This window comes from Lolium rigidum, chromosome 3, assembly GCF_022539505.1.
Source record: "Lolium rigidum isolate FL_2022 chromosome 3, APGP_CSIRO_Lrig_0.1, whole genome shotgun sequence".
NCBI classification, from domain to species: Eukaryota; Viridiplantae; Streptophyta; class Magnoliopsida; order Poales; family Poaceae; genus Lolium; species Lolium rigidum.
This window is the reverse complement of record NC_061510.1, coordinates 319,397,899-319,418,987: the sequence shown is the minus strand read 5'-3', so window position 1 is coordinate 319,418,987 and position 21,089 is coordinate 319,397,899. Positions and strand designations below refer to the sequence as shown.

Here is a 21,089-nt window from a genome sequence, read left to right as displayed (position 1 = left end):
CGTCGATTGGGGAAGCCCCGAGCCCCGCCGTGACCACCACCGTGATCGCCGTCCTCGACATAGTCAATTTGCAAAAGGAATCAAGCCATGGCGATCCGCAGCGTCTCCGTCGAGCTCGTTCCCTCCGACGGCCGGAGATGACGATTCGGCGAACCCGACCGCCATGGACCTCGCGCGTCACGCCCTACGTCCTCCGGTGAGCTCCTCAACCTCCTGGTGTGCTCGCTTCGCTCGATTAGGCGCCGTAGCTCCACCGCGACGGCTAACCCGTGAGCTCTGCCGCTCGATCCCGTCGCCGGCCAAGCTCCGGCGACCATCTGGTGGCGGCGCGACCATCACTAGCATCCCCTCGCTGTCCTCGTTCCAACGCAACCACGCACCACCTCGCGGGACACCGAGTAGCTCCGGCGACCGTCGGCAACTGGCCGTCGGCCAGCCCTTTCCCTGCCACCTCGACGCCACAGTGGCACCTGACGTGGAACTAGCCCCACCAGTCAGTGACTGCGTGGGTAAACTAGCTGAGTAGATTTAGTTTTTTCTCATTTTAATTTAAATCCAACAATTACTGCAACTTCATTTAATTATAGAAAATTCATAAAAACTCAGAAAAATAAATATAAGATATCAAAATTCTTATAAAGATAAACCCTATCCAATAAAAATATAAAATGAAATTTTTATTTCTAATAAAAATTTAATTATTTAAAACTTGTTATTTAAGCCTTTAATTTTAATTCTAAAATCAATTAAAATTCAATAATTAGGAAAAGGGTATAAAACAAATAAAAACCAGTAAAGTAAATAAAGAAAAACATTAAAACTAATTTTTCTTTATTTGTTAATTTGTTAAATCCTTATTAGAAGGATTTAAAACCCTAAATAATAATTACCTTAATTATTAATTGTTTAAAATAATAAAAAGCCAAATTCTATATTATTTTAATTTCAAAGTTATTAATAACTTCAACTTTACTAATGAAGTTATTAATCCAAGAATTATAGGGTAATTAGGGAACCCTAGTTCCATTATAAAACAAAGTGATAAACCCATAATTTCATGTGTAACCCTAAAACCCTAATACAATTAGGAACCTTAGCTCCACTACTTCATATGAACCCTAAATTATTCCCAAACATAAACCCTAAGTAACATGTGATCATGTTACTCCATTAGTAACCATAGATTCATATTTAGCAACTAAATGCTTGTTCAAATTCACATAATATATGGGAACCCTATCACTACTAATTAGCATCACATGGGTTCATCCTAATCAAACCTAGTTCCTATCACATGGATATCATCCTTTATTAACCTTAACTAGCATCACACCATTGTGATGAGCTCCAATAGCATCTATACCCAATATTTATCATTATATCCCTTACACACTAAACCCTCTTAGTGTGAGATAATAATTAAACATCCTATTTAGGAAACCACCATTTCTTACTTAGTGAATTAAATAGCAAACCTAAACAACCTCAACCTAATTGATATACTTCTTATTATTTAAAAAGTATGTTCTTCAAAAGTTATTCTTTTGAAGAAAATAAGGAATTCTCATCAACCCTGCTTATAAGGACCTATAAACCCTAGCTAGCAATCACCAACGAAGATGAATCAACCGTGATAGCAACCATGGATAATTAATTGCTTAAGTTGCTCATGCTTAAGTAAAACCAATCAAGTCTAGTTGTTGATGAATCCAACTATGTTGTGATCCATCTTATACTTACCTGAAACTACACTGGAACCAGAATAAATTATAGCAGACCCCAAACCCAATTGTCATACTTGTTCTTTATTAAAGAACATGTTCTTCAAAAGTTATTCTTTTGAAGAATATAACAAGTAATCATTAACCATGCCATATAGTATTAAAACCGACAACTGCTCTTTACTTAATATACTACTACTAATCTTTGGTGTGTATGATTATGTTACTTTACATTATACCACTTGCTTATGATTCTAAAGCAACACAAACCTGAATAAGAACCTTGTTTGTGAATCACTCTAAAAGTGCAACACACCCTGAACTAATCATTACCACTCATCCTAAATCATCGGGGTTAGGTCACGCTTAGAGCGATTGCATCTCATACTCATGCATTATTGCATCCTTGCCAATCTTTCGAACATCGTCCTTACCGGACGATGATGCTATTTCGGAATTTGGAGTTATTGCGTATCGAAGACCTTGTCCGCATAATCTTGCGAGTCAAGAAAGGCAAGTTCATCACTTGCTCATGTCATTTGAGTATTTCTATCAAATTAATTGCAAAGTATTATGGTTATCACTATTGCATAAAAATCAAAACCACTACTTTCATAACTATGAATATGACTATGTGGTGGGCAATGGAACCATGGATTGTGTTGATATGGTGGAGGTTCCATTGCACGGGCTTATATCCATCTAGGATTAAACAACAAATGTCGCCAGTGATTCTTGTGCCGTAATACCCGTGTTAACCATAAGATCCGGAGTGGGACGGAGTAGTCAAAAGTGTTTCCACCTCTCGTACATCAACGGATGCGCTTACCGTAGACACTTGACCCAGGGTTGGGCAAGCGGTGGGGTGGGGATCCCATTCTAATTCCCCACGGTAAGTGGTCTATGATGGGTTGCAGCTACGGCGAAGGAGTTTGGTTAACGAGTCCCAAACTGTTGTCGTGGTCGGGGTCCATCCTTAATTGGTGTAAGAGGACCGACGAGGACCCAGGGTCGGGGTATGCAACAAAGGGTGGGTGTGCGAGGTAGCGGAGGAACATGATTGGCTAGACCTTATACCGGGCCTCACACCGAAGGAAGTGTGGACAAGCCTGCAGCTTGGTTGGCACCAAGGTTAAGATCTCTTATGGGTAAAGCAACACACCTCGCAGAGTGTAAAGAACCGTGACTCGTCACTCCTCGTTCCGGGATATGGAAGCTGCGAACGCGGCCGGAAAGGAGCTCCATGAAGTCCTAGTAAACCGGTGAAGGCTGACGGACATAGTTCTTCTGAATAAAAGCAACCTCTTGAAAAAATGGTTATGAAAACCTGCATTGGTATTAGACTTTCTGGTCTAATGTCGTAGCTAGTGCATTAAACACCCCTTCCCTATAATGAACTTGTTGAGTACGCTCGTACTCATCCCACTCTTAAATCCTCTGCTTAGATATGGAGGCATAGAAGGAGGATCTACAGTGCAACTCAAAGGCCGAGGAGTCAACAACTACTTCAAGAGACAGGACCATGTCAGAGGAGTCAGATACCACATCCGACAAGGAGAAAACCTAGATTAGCAGTAGAAGGGGACTAGCTCCGTGAACCTAGCTCCTACTTAGCTAGAATCTATTCATAGCCTCTATAGTTAGTTAAATACTCTACAAATAGAGTCCGTGATAAGATTAGACTACGAGTCGTTCTTCTGGAGTTTATTTGCGGTTTTACCTCATTGTAAAGTAGGAGGTCTGTGATGATCTTATGTAAGAGAGTCAATGTTGTAATTCTATAGACATGCCTTGGACCCGCATATGTTTCGTTGTACCACTCGAGCGATATAATACTAGTGGAACGGTGTTTCATTGGTGTTATATCGGACTTGCATACTACACCATGCGGTGGTATGCCGGGTCACCACGAGTTGGTATCGAGCAAATGCTTTGACCTTAGGATTAAAACCCTTTAAAGGAGACCTATAGGATTGGTAGTGTCTATATGAAGTTGTCTTAGGTGAACCAAATCTTTTTATGACTTGAGATGGATATTCACTTGAGAATAATCCTGACACACTTGAGTCAACATTTCTTACCTATATTTCCTAAGTAATGTTAGCTAGCTAATCTCAAATTATGTAGGACACTCTTAAGACCCTAAACTAATTATGAGTAGACCACAGTTGGTATACAATACATGGTAGTCCAAAGAGAGGATACAACCATAAGGAAGATATCCTAGTGGAAGATGTGTACCAACATATGTTATGATTAAGTAAGAGTTATCCAGACTGGTAATAGGAGTTATATCAATGGATGAAGATAATTAAGATATCCTAATGGAAAATGTAGACCCAGAAAAGTAATGGGTAAGTAAAATTTATCTAAAATTGTGAAACAACTGATAGTAAGGGATGAATATAAGTTATACGAGGTAGTATAAACCATGATGAGTCAATCATGGGAAGTAAGGAAGAGTGATAGGAATAAAAACTTGTCTACTTACATGGTAGAGTTGCTAGTCATATATGATTCACTTGAGAATCATTACGTGATGAAGTAGAACCTCTAAAGTATTTAGGAGGAGTACAATAAGAAGCCAAGTGCTAAACAAGTAGTGCAAGAATTGTATTCCAAAACCATGGGAAGTGTGCCAAGCACATCAGAACCATAGCCTTATGGTACAATAACTTGGAAGTATAGGAGTTATATTCCAATAGTTATGTGTCTAGAATAATGATGTTAGAAACAGACATATCATGTGTAGCAGTCCTCAACAAAATGGAAGTTAAGTAGTACTTCCAGATAAAATTAGGTTAACCTTAACCATCCCCAAACCACTTTGTGTCAAGTTTATCTCATTGCAATTGTGCAATTAAGGTAAATGTTGAGATAAATAGTAGAATCCCATATATTCGTGCTAAATATCACGATATAATCCTATATTATGTGGTGTTATATACTACACATCTCAGCCGGATGTTTAGAGATGTCTTACTCAACAATCATATTCAGGCTTATCATGATGTGTACTATAAACACAAAGCTGAATCTTTTTGGATTTTATTGGATTTTAATTGTTTGACTAGATCCATGCATGAAGTTTGACTTCGATATGCAAATGCATGTTGCAATATCAAGTTCTTACTTGATGCTATAGATCTAGAGGGTAATGGAAAACGTGTGAGGAAGTGACGATTTCTGAAGATTATGAAGACAAGAAGAAGGTTCCTCAGATAAAGGAAACAAAGTTGTGGGAAGCAACCACAATACTCCGAAGGAAGTACCAACCTAAACTCATGCTTTACCTCAACAGAGGAGTACTTTAGTACATAGGAAGCATGAAGGTGAGAAATTTGATGACTGTGGAGTAGTAGAAGTAGAACCATAGTCATTATGGAAGAGGGAATGCATGGGAAATCACTTAGGATACTATATTCATAGTGTCAGCTAGTGAATTTCTTGCAAAATAAACCCTAAAGGAAGGAAGGTAATATATGAAACCATAGCAGATATAAGAAGACCATAGTTGATATCAGAAGACCACAATTGGTATAGGATCAATACTGCGAGACAAAGCAGAAGATGTCTCGTCCAGTTGATCAGAACCTATAATAGAATCCATTTTTAGATATCAAATAGCCACAGATAGTATAATAACCACAGCTGGTATCAGTTGGAGTTACAAATAGTCCACGATATAATTATTTGTATCAAGAAGTTGTGAACAAATAAAATTTTATTAGCCAAATAACCATTAGTCGAAGGATTCACATTGGATGTCCACAATTAAGTGGATACACCACAAAGTTTCTTTGCAAAACCTTAGAGGAATATAAATTATAAGTAAGACCTATACCAATATTCTAATCATAAGTCCAATAGTTGGAAGAAAAGGAGTTGAAGACCATAAGAAAACTCTAAGGGGTAGAGTAAAGATTGAGTTGGATGTACAATAACACAATACTTTGAGCATAATAGAAAAGGAAGGTCTGAACTGAGAGGAAGTTCGATCTTATTTTCATAAGATTATCGAACACTACTTTTAGAAGGATATCAGACCAGAAGCCGAGGTTTATACCTCGAGGAAGTAAGAAGATGACTATAACTTGAGCAAGTGAGTAATATTTACTCAGAAGTACAATAGCTCAAGTAAACTTAGGTAAATGAAGTTGGACGAAGAAAATACCGTAGACCAAATAAAGCTCAAGAAGACCAAAGACCTAAGGAGATTGACTATACCAAAAACAAAGTCCATTTGAATGATTCCTTTCATGGAACCTAAATAACCAAAATAGTTTTAGGTATCACCTATAAACCATGATTGGATGGACTAAATTAGTCTAACCCATTCTTCGAGGAATAAACCATCATGATCATTTCCATGGTAAGTATCTTACCAAGTATCATTATTGCACTTTTGGAAGTAAGGGAAAACAAAGACCTATTTTATCAAATAGGAGAATGTTATCCAATTAGTCCTCAATAAAGATCGCCAGACAAGAAGAAGTCCCAATCATGGAATCTTCAATGAGATAGGAAACAAGATTATAATAGTTGGAAGAAATCAATGAATCAAAGTAAGAACCATGGTTCAGAGACGGGTATTATTAGATTCCAGAGAAAAATCATAGAACTGGAGTAAGAACTAAAGTTCAGAGACAAACCCTAATGGATTCCAGGAAGAGTCTGGACAAGGGATACATTCAATTATATCCAAGTGAGATCACCAAGGAGTTTGAGAAAAGATGTAGTCTCGCACAAGTCAGATCCACACCCGAAACGTGAGAGATATCAAACTTCGAGGACGAAGTTTAGTTTAAGGGGTAGAGACTCGTAATATCCAGGTAATGGGGTTACAAAAAATAGAGGAAACAGATGTGTGCATTGCATTCATGCATAGAAAATCTGGGGAATTTTCGCGCTTTAAAGTAAAACAGTCACAGTAACTGAAGTTTCACTTGACTTTGGTGGAATTGAAGTAGCTCATCAAGTCAAGTGTTATAAACCTCAATGGGACATTGTTTAAAACCTTGCTTTGGGAAAGATGATTTGATCTAAGGGGTTAGATCAAATGGAATTAAAACCAACACAAGAACATATGAATCAAGGATCAACTACTTGATATTATTTAAGGTCACAACATGGTATTCCTTGCCATAACATATTAACACCAATTCAATGGTAAATCAAGTAACAATATAATGAAGAAAACTACTCTTTACTTATCTTTCCCATATCTTAAAACCAATCCATGATCCTACCATACACCTCATGGTATTGATTCCACTTAAAACATGGAATCATGACAAGGAGATCAACTTTAGAAATATATATATTCTTCTCTATTCCAAATAGTTTTACATCAAACCTAAAGAGGTGAGAGTCCTATTTTATTTAGGGAAGCAATGACAAACCTTGAGGCAAACCTTGGATATAAACATCCATATGATCACAACATTATCTTCAAGAGGAACCTTAGAGTATTATTCAAGACAATCCTTAGAGAGAGAATCCATTTATGTTAAACATAGATATTGATGATCACATCATTCTCTATGGAACTTAATCTTAGGATGTAATTAAAGACCTTCCCAAATGAGAGAGAGACCAATCATACTAATTCTAGCTTTACCTATTTAAGAATCAATGTTAAACTTTGAACTAAAGTATTAGGTAAACCATTTCACCTTGAAGTGGTGAGATCACCGTGATACCAAGTGGAATAAGACTATATCCATGACTTAGTGAAATAAGGTGTGGAATAAACCAACTAAGATAGACAATTGAATCTTTGGCTCAGTAACCTAAATAAATATTAGGAGTACACCATAAACCCTAGAATAACTATTCTTAAATGAGAAAGCTCAAACCATGGTGTTATACTCAAGATAATTGAGACAACCATAACCATGTCCACCCAAGAAACTATAAGGGAGATATTATGTTTAGTTTATCTAGACAAGGCTTGATCATGGAAGTAAGAACCCCATTTAATGAGAGATCCTTAGGAAGCCAAACCTTGATCATTATTAATTAAGTAATGATCTTAAACCCTAAGAACTTGAGGTATGGAGAATAAACCCTAACGAGATAAGTAGATCTCATTCACCACATGAAATCATAGGGAGGTAACTAGTAGGCAACCCTAGGCTTATATTCCAATCTTAACTTGTGATTAAATTGGTGATCATAAGTAGAATTCTACCATATCTACATTCCACCTATTCTTCATTTAAGAACCTAAGAAAACTTTAGAGACAAACTCTATGCTTTATATGGTGAGAAACCATATATCCATGTGACCAAAGTTAACTATAAAAAGAACTATAACCAATGTAGTTACTTAAATGATAAATTAAGGTTAATAATAGAAGCCAATTGGTAGAAAATAAAACTAATTCTCAATATCATAGTAACTAGAGGAGTACATAAAATGTTAAGTAAACAACCACCTTATCATGGTTAGGGAGATAAACCCAAGCACATGCATTATGGTGCCATTTCACTTCTATAACCTATAACTACACCATATGGGTAGTGATCAACCATTTATCTTTGGAAACAAGATAAACCATGATGGAAACAATCCTTACTGAGATACTTTCAAATGTAGTGATAGTATTAACCTTAACAAGGGGGTTATACTAGAACTCGATAGAATCCCAGCATGGCACATTAATAAAATCTTTAGCTTCAATTACTAAATTTAATACATTGGATCTCACATAAAATCATGTGCAATTGACAAACTCCTCAAATATGAAACCAAGTCATAATAATAACTTCCAAAACAATTGGAAGAGGCGTAACCAATTCTAATTATTCAACAGAGAGTTATATCATAAATGAAAAAGGAAATTAAAACTAATACCTAAATTCTTGCCTAATTAAAAATGGTAGCAAGGCCACATATATATATCTATTAATGTTTTTTCAAGAACAATGCAGTAACATAATGATTTTCTTACTAGTCCTCATAAAATTGCAGTTATCAAACACCTGCAAAATAGAAAAGGGTTCAAATTTGAATTTAAAATAGAATGCAAATTAGAAAAGGAAAAACAGAAAATAAAAAAAAAACAGAAATGGAAAAAGAAAAGTAGAGGAGAAAATCTCACCTGGACCTCCTCTGTCCGCAGAAGCCCACCAGCAGCCCAACAAGCACTGGTCCAGCACAGCCCAGCTCAGCCCAAGATACCCCTTCGTCGAATTAAAACGAGAGAGGGTCGTCCTCATCTCTTCGTCGCGCATGGTGGACGGCACGACGCCGTGGCGGGCTTCTCTTCTCGCTGGCGATCTCTGCTTCATCGACGACGTGACGAGGCTCGTTTGAGCGCCTATAAAAACCCCAGCATGAACCCTCGACTCGGTTTCCTTCCTCCTCCGCGCGATTTCACCCTAGGCCGAAACCCTACCCGACCAGACTCCGGCTATCACCGTCGATTGGGGAAGCCCCAGGCCCCGCCGTGACCACCACTGTGATCGCCGTCCTCGACATAGTCAATTTGCAAAAGGAATCAAGCCATGGTGATCTGTAGCGTCTCCGTCGAGCTCGTTCCCTCCGACGGCCGGAGATGACGATTCCGGCGAACCCGACCGCCATGGACCTCGCCGTCACGCCCTACGTCCTCCTGGTGAGCTCCTCAACCTCCTGGTGTGCTCGCTTCGCTCGATTAGGCGCCGTAGCTCCATCGCGACGGCTAACCCGTGAGCTCTGCCGCTCGATCCCGTCGCCGGCCAAGCTCCGGCGTCCATCTGGTGGCGGCGCGACCATCACTAGCATCCCCTCGTTGTCCTCGTTCCAACGCAACCACGCACCACCTCGCGGGACACCGGTAGCTCCGGCGACCGTCGGCAACTGGCCGTCGGCCAGCCCTTTCCCTGCCATCTCGACGCCACAGTGGCACCTGAAGTGGAACTAGCCCCACCAGGCAGTGACTGCGTGGGTAAACTAGCTGAGTAGATTTAGTTTTTTCTCATTTTAATTTAAATCCAACAATTACTGCAACTTCATTTAATTATAGAAAATTCATAAAAACTCAGAAAAATAAATATAAGATATCAAAATTCTTATAAAGATAAACCCTATCCAATAAAAATATAAAATGAAATTTTTATTTCTAATAAAAATTTAATTATTTAAAACTTGTTATTTAAGCCTTTAATTTTAATTCTAAAATCAATTAAAATTCAATAATTGGGAAAAGGGTATAAAACAAATAAAAACCAGTAAAGTAAATAAAGAAAAACATTAAAACTAATTTTTCTTTATTTGTTAATTTGTTAAATCCTTATTAGAAGGATTTAAAACCCTAAATAATAATTACCTTAATTATTAATTGTTTAAAATAATAAAAAGCCAAATTCTATATTATTTTAATTTCAAAGTTATTAATAACTTCAACTTTACTAATGAAGTTATTAATCCAAGAATTATAGGGTAATTAGGGAACCCTAGTTCCATTATAAAACAAAGTGATAAACCCATAATTTCATGTGTAACCCTAAAACCCTAATACAATTAGGAACTTTAGCTCCACTACTTCATATGAACCCTAAATTATTCCCAAACATAAACCCTAAGTAACATGTGATCATGTTACTCCATTAGTAACCATAGATTCATATTTAGCAACTAAATGCTTGTTCAAATTCACATAATATATGGGAACCCTATCACTACTAATTAGCATCACATGGGTTCATCCTAATCAAACCTAGTTCCTATCACATGGATATCATCCTTTATTAACCTTAACTAGCATCACACCATTGTGATGAGCTCCAATAGCATCTATACCCAATATTTATCATTATATCCCTTACACACTAAACCCTCTTAGTGTGAGATAATAATTAAACATCCTATTTAGGAAACCACCATTTCTTACTTAGTGAAAACAACCTCAACCTAATTGATATACTTCTTATTATTTAAAAAGTATGTTCTTCAAAAGTTATTCTTTTGAAGAAAATAAGGAATTCTCATCAACCCTGCTTATAAGGACCTATAAACCCTAGCTAGCAATCACCAGCAAGATGAATCAACCGTGATAGCAACCATGGATAATTAATTGCTTAAGTTGCTCATGCTTAAGTAAAACCAATCAAGTCTAGTTGCTGATGAATCCAACTATGTTGTGATCCATCTTATACTTACCCAGAAACTACCTGGAACCAGAATAAATTATAGCAGACCCCAAACCCAATTGTCATACTTGTTCTTTATTAAAGAACATGTTCTTCAAAAGTTATTCTTTTGAAGAATATAACAAGTAATCATTAACCATGCCATATAGTATTAAAACTGACAACTGCTCTTTACTTAATATACTACTACTAATCTTTGGTGTGTATGATTTGTTACTTTACATTATACCACTTGCTTATGATTCTAAAGCAACACAAACCTCGAATAAGAACCTTGTTTGTGAATCACTCTAAAAGTGCAACACACCCTGAACTAATCATTACCACTCATCCTAAATCATCGGGGTTAGGTCACGCTTAGAGCGATTGCATCTCATACTCATGCATTATTGCATCCTTGCCAATCTTTCGAACATCGTCCTTACCGGACGATGATGCTATTTCAGAATTTGGAGTTATTGCGTATCGAAGACCTTGTCTGCATAATCTTGCAGTCAAGAAAGGCAAGTTCATCACTTGCTCATGTCATTTGAGTATTTCTATCAAATTAATTGCAAAGTATTATGGTTATCACTATTGCATAAAAATCAAAACCACTACTTTCATAACTATGAATATGACTATGTGGTGGGCAATGGAACCATGGATTGTGTTGATATGGTGGAGGTTCCATTGCACGGGCTTATATCCATCTAGGATTAAACAACAAATGTCGCCAGTGATTCTTGTGCCGTAATACCCGTGTTAACCATAAGATCCGGAGTGGGACGGAATAGTCAAAAGTGTTTCCACCTCTCGTACATCAACGGATGCGCTTACCGTAGACACTTGACCCAGGTTGGGCAAGCGGTGGGGTGGGGATCCCATTCTAATTCCCCACGGTAAGTGGTCTATGATGGGTTGCAGCTTACGGCGAAGGAGTTTGGTTAACGAGTCCCAAACTCGTTGTCGTGGTCGGGGTCCATCCTTAATTGGTGTAAGAGGACCGACGAGGACCCAGGGTCGGGGTATGCAACAAAGGGTGGGTGTGCGAGGTAGCGGAGGAACATGATTGGCTAGACCTTATACCGGGCCTCACACCGAAGGAAGTGTGGACAAGCCTGCAGCTTGGTTGGCACCAAGGTTAAGATCTCTTATGGGTAAAGCAACACACCTCTGCAGAGTGTAAAGAACCGTGACCTGTCACTCCCTGTTCCGGGATATGGAACCGCGAACGCGGCCGGAAAGGAGCTCCATGAAGTCCTAGTAAACCGGTGAAGGTCGACGGACATAGTTCTTCCGAATAAAAGCAACCTCTTGAAAAAATGGTTATGAAAACCTGCATTGGTATTAGACTTTCACGGTCTAATGTCGTAGCTAGTGCATTAAACACCCCTTCCCTATAATGAACTTGTTGAGTACGCTCGTACTCATCCCACTCTTAAATCCCCTGCTTAGATATGGAGGCATAGAAGGAGGATCTACAGTGCAACTCAAAGGCCGAGGAGTCAACAACTACTTCAAGAGACAGGACCATGTCGAGGAGTCGGATACCACATCCGACAAGGAGAAAACCTAGATTAGCGATAGAAGGGGACTAGCTCCGTGAACCTAGCTCCTACTTAGCTAGAATCTATTCATAGCCTCTATAGTTAGTTAAATACTCTACAAATAGAGTCCAGTGATAAGATTAGACTACGAGTCGTTCTTCCGGAGTTTATTTGCGGCTTTACCTCATTGTAAAGTAGGAGGTCTGTGATGATCTTATGTAAGAGAGTCAATGTTGTAATTCTATAGACATGCCTTGGACCCGCATATGTTTCGTTGTACCACTCGAGCGATATAATACTAGTGGAACGGTGTTTCATTGGTGTTATATCAGACTTGCATACTACACCATGCAGTGGTATGCCGGGTCACCACATGTTGCGCCGATCCGACGTGGCAGGATGTGTGGCGCCCCTCCCAACGGCGCCACACATGCCCTTACAATTGCCCAAACATACTGTAAGACAATTCGTCTGGGACTTAGCCGTTTTGGCGAGGCTCTATGTGTGGCGCCGATGCCACGGGCGCCACACTAGCATGGGGCGGTAGGGAGGCGAATATCCAGCATTAAAAAACCGGAAGGGAAGAGAAGCCAAGGAAAATATACGCATGGCAGAGGAGAGGACAGAGCAGTAGCGGCGCAGCAAAGGCGGTGGTCCTAGTCCTAGGGGCGGGCACGTCCCAGTCAGCTCGTCCCCCCTGCCGCCCCCCGCAGCGCACCACGTGGGCACCCTCCCCCTCCCAGCGTGCCAACAATTCCTCCTTGGACCTGGAGTTGGACTCCCCCACTCAAACCGTCCAAGGCCCCACACGCGCCCCGCGCCCCCGCCTACACTTTCCACTACAACGCGTCCTCTCCCTCCATCATCTCCCTTCCTCTGCTGCCTCCTCGTTCAAGCTCTATATATTGGCTCGCGCCCGCCCTCCCCTCCCAACTCACAACCATCCGTCGGTCCTTCCAGACCCAACAACGATCATCACTCCCTCCGCTCGCACTCCCCCCAAACCCACGCCAATTCCGCCGTAAACCCGACCAAATCCTCGCCGCGCTTCCCCGATGCAGACACTCACAGCGCCCACCTCTGTTTCCATACACCGGCACACGCCGACGGGCCGCTCGTCCAGAGCCCCCAATTCCCTCAGGGTCACCGCCCGCGCCGTCACCTCCGCGCCCTCCGGCGCCGCCACCCGCGCGCCGGTCCCATCCCACTTCTCCCCGGCCAAGCCCGCCATTGCCACCCCCAAGGCACCAGCACCCGTCCGGCGCGAGGACAAGAAGAAGCTCAACCTCTTCCAGCGCGCGGCGGGCATGGCGCTGGACGCCTTCGAGGAGGGATTCGTCGCCAACGTCCTCGAGCGCCCGCACGGCCTCTCCAAGACCGTCGACCCATCCATCCAAATCGCCGGCAACTTCGCACCCGTCGGCGAGACGCCCCCCACCCACGCCCTCCCGGTCACGGGCCGCATCCCGCCCTTCATCGACGGCGTGTACGCGCGCAACGGCGCCAACCCGCACTTCGACCCGGTGGCGGGGCACCACCTCTTCGACGGCGACGGCATGGTGCACGCGCTGCGCATCCGCAACGGCGCCGCCGAGTCCTACGCGTCCCGCTTCACCGCCACCGAGCGCCTCACCCAGGAGCGCGCCCTCGGCAAGCCCATCTTCCCCAAGGCCATCGGCGAGCTGCACGGCCACTCGGGCATCGCGCGCCTCGCGCTCTTCTACGCGCGCGCCGCCTGCGGCCTCGTGGACCCCTCCCGCGGTACGGGCGTCGCCAACGCCGGCCTCGTCTACTTCAACGGCCACCTCCTCGCCATGTCCGAGGACGACATCCCGTACCACGTCCGCGTCGGCGCCGACGGGGACCTCGCCACCGTCGGCCGCTACGACTTCGCCGGCCAGCTCGCCTGCCCCATGATCGCGCACCCCAAGCTCGACCCCGCCACCGGCGACCTCCACGCGCTCAGCTACGACGTCATCAAGAAGCCCTACCTCAAGTACTTCTACTTCGCCGCCGACGGCACCAAGTCCGCCGACGTGGAGATCCCGCTCGACCAGCCCACCATGATCCACGACTTCGCCATCACCGAGAACTACGTCGTCGTGCCCGACCACCAGGTCGTCTTCAAGCTGCAGGAGATGCTCCGCGGCGGCTCCCCCGTGGTCCTCGACAAGGAGAAGACCTCCCGCTTCGGCGTCCTCCCCAAGCGCGCCACCGACGCCTCCGAGATGGTCTGGGTCGACGTGCCGGACTGCTTCTGCTTCCACCTCTGGAACGCGTGGGAGGAGCCGGAGACCGACGAGGTGGTGGTCATCGGCTCCTGCATGACCCCCGCCGACTCCATCTTCAACGACTCGGACGTGCCGCTCCAGAGCGTGCTCACGGAGATCCGCCTCAACACGCGCACCGGCGCCTCCACGCGCCGCCCCATCCTGGCCCCCGCCGAGCAGGTCAACCTCGAGGTCGGCATGGTCAACTCCAACCTGCTCGGCCGCAAGACGCGCTACGCCTACCTGGCCGTCGCCGAGCCCTGGCCCAAGGTGTCCGGCTTCGCAAAGGTCGACCTGGCCACGGGCGAGCTCACCAAGTTCGACTACGGGGAGGGGCGGTTCGGCGGGGAGCCCTGCTTCGTGCCCATGGACCCGGCCCTGTCCCGCGGCGAGGACGACGGCTACATTCTCACCTTCGTCCACGACGAGGTCGCCGGCACCTCCGAGCTCCTCGTCGTCAATGCCGCCGACATGCGGCTCGAGGCCACCATCCAGCTGCCGTCCCGCGTGCCCTACGGCTTCCACGGCACCTTCATCACCGCCAGCGAGCTCGAATCCCAGGCCTGATTGGCCGATCGAGCCGCACACTTGCCCAGAACCTCCACGTTTCCCGGAGGTGGGCAAGAAAGAAAGCAGAGGACATGGACAGAGGAAGTTGTTGCCAGAGGGAGGAGCCTTCGGGCATCCCCGGAATCTTCCCTTCCGTCTACAGTTAGCAATAGTCGGTTTCTGTTTGTTCATATTAGTTAGCTTCCATCAGTCAGTCCACACTAGTGTAAGTAAGTCGTAAGATTTAACTGTCACTCCCAGTGGCAGTGGCAGGAGGATTTAGAGATAGCGAGAGAGAAGGGGTCCAGCTCGTAGCTGCTCTGCTGGTGCTTGCTTCTTCAGAGCAACCGTAGCTCAGCTGGTGCCCGCTGCTAGTTACTATAGTGTTCTTCATTTTTTTCCGGATATGCTTGCCACCACCCGGTTGCTGCTGCTACTGCTGATGCAGCCGAGGTGTTTGTTCTTATGCCTCATGTTTGTGCATTTGTTGATACTATAATAATAAGATGGTGATTGCCCACAGTTCTTTCATCTCACTGTCATCATCTGTTAATTCGCTTTCTACGCATCTCTGCTTCTGTGTTTCTGTTGAGCTGCAGTGTATGACAAAATTGGTGCGAAAGTGAAGCTCGTCTATCCAGCTGCTTAAGATCACGTAGATTGTGAGTGTTACTTCAATTGAGGAGAACTGGGAGATGTTCTTGTCGTTTGTAGCTTCCTCTCGAGGCCATTCATGCTTCGAACAGAGATTGAATCATTGAAAGAGGTTTTGGTTGGGTTATATTAATATAACAAACAACAACGATATAAGAGCCAACAACAAAGATGTTGCAGAGGCAGCAGCACAAACTTGCCTCAAAAGAAAAGAAATGAAGGCAATATCGAAGCGATGAAACGATCATGTCTGGCAATCGCTGCGCCCTTCCTCTATGGCCTACCACGCTCCAAGCACCCGGATGCACCCCATACTAGCAGCCCCTTCAAGAAGGGAAGCACTGTCAACACAACGTTGCTATCCGGACCAGACATGTCCTAGGGTTTACCTCGGCACACAAAGTATAGTAGGCATGAGATTCCCACGACGCCCTCGTGGAAGGAATGGTGCCACTTGCAGGCGACACATCGTCAAGGTCAGATTCGCTGACAGTGTTGAACGCCGCCACCAAGCTTCGTCGTATACCATCACCGGTTGCTTCGTGACACTGATATGCGGCGTACAAGATGGAGGCACACGACATCGCCAGGACGAGTAGCAAAATCCTCGCAGCCACACGGGAGGGTTTCACCCCCACCGTCGAGAGGCAGTAATTGACCAGACAGAGCAGCGAGGGCACACCAGGCCTCGACTGGCCCGGCCTGGCCCATATTGGCTTGTCCTGCTGCAATACGTAGGCCGTGATGCTGCCATCCCAGACCTAGACTAGTAGCTGCCACCACCTCCACATAACCCCGCAGCCACAGCGCCCCGGTTCGCTCAAGCCCATATGGGCCTGCCCGAGCCCATCTAGGCCCACAGGTGCCCATTCTAGCGCCAATGCGGCAGCCGACAAGCACCACTGTCGTGGAGCCCACCGCCTCCAACACCACCTTGTCGCGCTAGACCAAGACCTCCCGAGGAGCACCGCTGCCAAGGAGAAAGAAGGCCCCGACCTGCCCTCCATTACGCGGACAAAGATAGGTCGCTGCTGCCGGTGTCGCTCGGGCTTCGCCCGGCGAACCCTGCCAACGCCGGCGCCGGGGGTAAAAGGTTGGAGGGGTGGGCGGCGAAAGCTGAGATTGAGTCTGATCAGTGTTTCTGTTATGGAGCTTTCTTGCTCCAGCATTTTGAATAGTGCCGGCTCTCGTTTATCGCGGATTTGGTCTTTGCCCCGATGGGGACGCGAGTCATGAGGCAAGGCGTCCATGTCCATGCACTGAAGCACGACAGGTGAACAAAGTGATGTGGTTATCTCACTTATCTGCCCGACAGATTTTCTACCTGCTAAGCATCAACGCGAGATGATCAGTGCGAGACACCTAGTCGGAACATGGGGAGGAAGACCGGAAGGATTAGCGGGCAAGCATGGAACGGCGGCGTGAACAATGTGACGTTTTGGGGTCCTCCTTGTAACTGCTAGTCGGTCCGTAGCTTTCGGCGTCGTGTGGCCCTCGATCGCCGTCGTGCTTCTTTGCCGCTCTGCTCTATCTGTTGTAGTGTTGTGTGATCGAGAGGGAAATCGTGTTTCACGACCACCGCGGTGCAGTGCAGGCGAGGGCTCCCTAGAAGAATATTCGAACCGCACTAGGTACTTGAGTTCTTTCTTTACAAGAGAACCAACACGGCAGTGGCACCTCCAGTTCACCAGAGTTCAAATTTCAGATTTAACACTTTCATTGTCTCATAAAGGCATAATAGTTATCAGTGAGAGGCGACGTTCCTGTCGACAGCGAGGCGCCTGCGGTGACTTCGTCAATCTCAAGATGTGGACGCTCACATATACGCACATACACTCACCTCTATGAACACACGCACACACACCCTTACCCAATGAGCACCTCCGAGGGACTGCGTCCAAGAAACTTCATCCGATGGGTCTTGAGGATGACGAAGTTACCACAGACATCTCGTCGTCGACGGGAATATCGCCTCCCACTGAAGTATTCCGTCTTTAATGAGACACCAAAGTGTCAAACCTGAGGTTTGAACTCTGATAGGCTAGGGGTACCACTGCATTCCTAACCACCCAACCACAAGTTGGTTCTCTTGAAACTTTTCTTTTTATCAAAGACTTGAGAGGAAATATACTTTGACTCATAGGTCACTAGGTGTATGTGAAGTGGAGCCGCAAAAAAAGGTGTATGTGAAGTGGCTCCTAGGTGTATGTGAATCCATTATTGAAAAACACATTTCAAATGTCAGAAAAACCGGAACAAAAATCACGTCTAAAAAAACACATTTCAAATGTCAGAAAAACACATTTCAAATGTCAGAAAAACATTTATGAAAAAAGAACTTTCGATGCTCCAATAGAACTTTGTACGATATTATTTTGTCTTTTCCACACTACTAGCAAACAACTTGTATTATTTTACAAAACTTTGTGCCCGAGCATAGAATCCCTAGATAGGTGCGATTTTTACGATTTTTTACATTTCTAATGTGTTTTCGTACGTTTTTCTTGATGAGGCATCTACACCTATGAATCAAAATGCTATCTTGAACCCTTTGAGAAGCAGATAAAACAAAACAAAAAAAGGAGTCAAAAACCATAGCCTTTGCATCGATACACACAACCAGCTTGTTACAGGGATTTTAAATGTTTAACTCCAGTAGCACAACATACCAGCTCCATCACATAAGGATAGGACTACACAAGCACTTATGCAGAGCTAGTCCTATTTCTAAACCGCCAACCAAACGGGTTGAATAAACCTGCAGTTGGACTATTCTCCGGTTTTGGATAATAGAATTCATCGGGGAAGTTTTCTTGGAAGTTCAGGATTGCAACTGTCAGAAGGGCAGGATGCTATCTCCTGTGCGCTCGAACCGTCGGGAAAGTTCTCGGTTAAGTCCTTATACCGGAAACTATGTCAGGGAACCCCAAGAAACACTTTAGTGACATTTGGAAGGTGGCTATTCCCATGAAAGTTCGGATCTTTCTATGGCAGCTAGTGCGGAAGCGCCTACCTTCCAATGACAACATTCACCGTAGACGAGGACCATCGTCGGGACGATGTGCCTTGTGTACAGAGGCGGAGGACACCGCTCATCTTCTTTATGTGTCCGTTAGCCAAATTTATGTGGAGCACGGTTAGGGAACTGCTAGACTGCTCCTGGAACCCGGCTTGCTTTGCGGATTTGTATAGGATTCTTGATGACCTATCGGGCCAAACCAAGCGGGTGCTTTGAATTTGTTGCACGGCCTTATGTTGGGCCTTGTGAAATATTAGGAACAAGTTTACCATTGAAGGGACCTTTCCCTCCTAGCCAGCTGACGGTTTGTACAAAATGTTAATCTACCTACAGATCTGGAAGCCAGTGGCTAGGAGGTGAGACCAGGAGGCGCTAGAGCAGACGATTGGTAGGCTTCACACGCTTCATGCCAGCATCAGGGACCGCTCGGACTGATCGACGACCACCTTCATCCTACCTGTATCGATGTTTGTTGCTTTTCTTTTAGCCTACTTGCATAGTTTGGAGTTGCGTTGGGGCGCGACTCCTTATGTGTGCGGCGGTGGATGTTGTTGGCTCCGCCAGGACATATATGCTTCTATATGTTCGTCTGTGTGACGTGTGATCCGTGTTATGTACTATGTACTCTACCAGTTGTGGCTTTATTAATTTAAAGTCGGTGAGCCTTCCGTCTAAAAAAATAATAGAAGTCATTGAACTTCCCTTTTATTTCTCTAACTCGCACTTGCATTTTTATAGTATATATAGATCTGACTCTGTTTTCTATTGTGGAATGTTATTTCATATATTTTCAATTTTATATGTCTTGGACAAAGAATCTAATACAACAAAAAATCTGATATATGGAGTATGAAAGTTGTAAGGAATAAAACAAAATATTGGCGTTTTCAACTGATAACTATCTACTTTATTTTGAGTTATTTTTTAAAAAAATATCATGAGAATTCCTATTTCACTACAAAGACTCATATCAAATAAATTGCTAATTCTGATCTCAAAAATAAATAAATCAATGCCTAGTATAATTAATATGCACCTAGAGTGAAGATAATGTGTCATCTTTTACATCGCCAGCTCATAATGTAAGTAGTATCATGGAGTAGTATCATAGTCATGCAATATTTATTGTTTTTTAGAATCTCAATGCAAATTTGTATACAAGATTTGTTTAGCATTAATTTTTCTCGTTGTTTGCGCTATGATACGGTATCTACCTATGTTACTCTAATCTTCTCTCTCCTTCTTAATTAGTTACCACATCAGCATTTTTGTGGGACCAACATGCATGATACTAGCTATGATACTAGCACTATGGCTAACCTAAGTCCTCCACTCCTTGATCGGTTCATAAACTAATCTGTAGCAACCAACCATCACCTCCAAAAAAACTTGGCCTCCACCTCCGCCTCTACCTTAGATTGGTCCCCCCTGCCCTCCTTCGGTAGGCCTCGCTGGTGTCGGGAGGGGTCGGGAACGCGATCTGTGGTAGATTTTTTCATAAAAGTTGTGTTTTCAATAGATTAGATTAGGTTTTGGTGTTCATCTTGTTTGGCTTCTGCCTCAATAATAATTCTATCGTCTACAATAAATGATCTTTCGTCGTTCGTTCGATGACGAGAATTCCTTCCTACCGTAATGGTGGTGTTGGAAGATTACAGTTCTCTAGGTACGCCGGTAGCAAGCCCAAGCAGCTGACCTGAATCTACCTACTCCCTCCGATTCATATTAATTGACTTCAATTTAGATGTATTTAGAACTAAAATGTGTCTAGATACGTACATATTAGGTCAATTAATATGAATCGGACACAAACACAAATAGCACCGGCCGGTTGTGCGTGCATTACACGAGGGTCCACTGTGATGCCACTTTTGAGGATATAGAATTAATTTACAACTGATGTATTTTTGAAGTCACTATGAAAATCAGGCCGACCAGACAATGTCAACCTCCGATGGACACCTGATGTTTCGGGATGCAAAATGGAGAGCTTTTTGTTCCGGCCTCCGGGAGGAACTCCCCGATCGGCAGATGGACGGCTCTCGGCTGCTGCATGGAGGACGACACACATCCGGCACGCACGAACGCACGATACGGTTAACGGTCGCCGGCATGCCATGCCGAGAAGTAGACTCCGATCGTCAGCGTCAGGCCTCTAGTTTCCTGGCCTGTCAAACAGCGTCGACGTCGATCGGCCGGCGCGGCCGCA

At 44.1% G+C, this 21,089-nt stretch overlaps 1 protein-coding gene across 1 annotated transcript; it reads left to right on the top strand.

Annotated features, from left to right (window-relative positions):
- The first annotated feature begins 13,341 nt into the window (after positions 1-13,341).
- Positions 13,342-15,693, top strand: LOC124699945 (9-cis-epoxycarotenoid dioxygenase NCED3, chloroplastic-like). Its single transcript, XM_047232160.1, has one exon. It carries the CDS (start codon positions 13,444-13,446, stop codon positions 15,223-15,225), a length of 1,782 nt encoding a protein of 593 aa, XP_047088116.1. The 5' UTR covers positions 13,342-13,443; the 3' UTR covers positions 15,226-15,693.
- Positions 15,694-21,089: the final 5,396 nt, after the last annotated feature.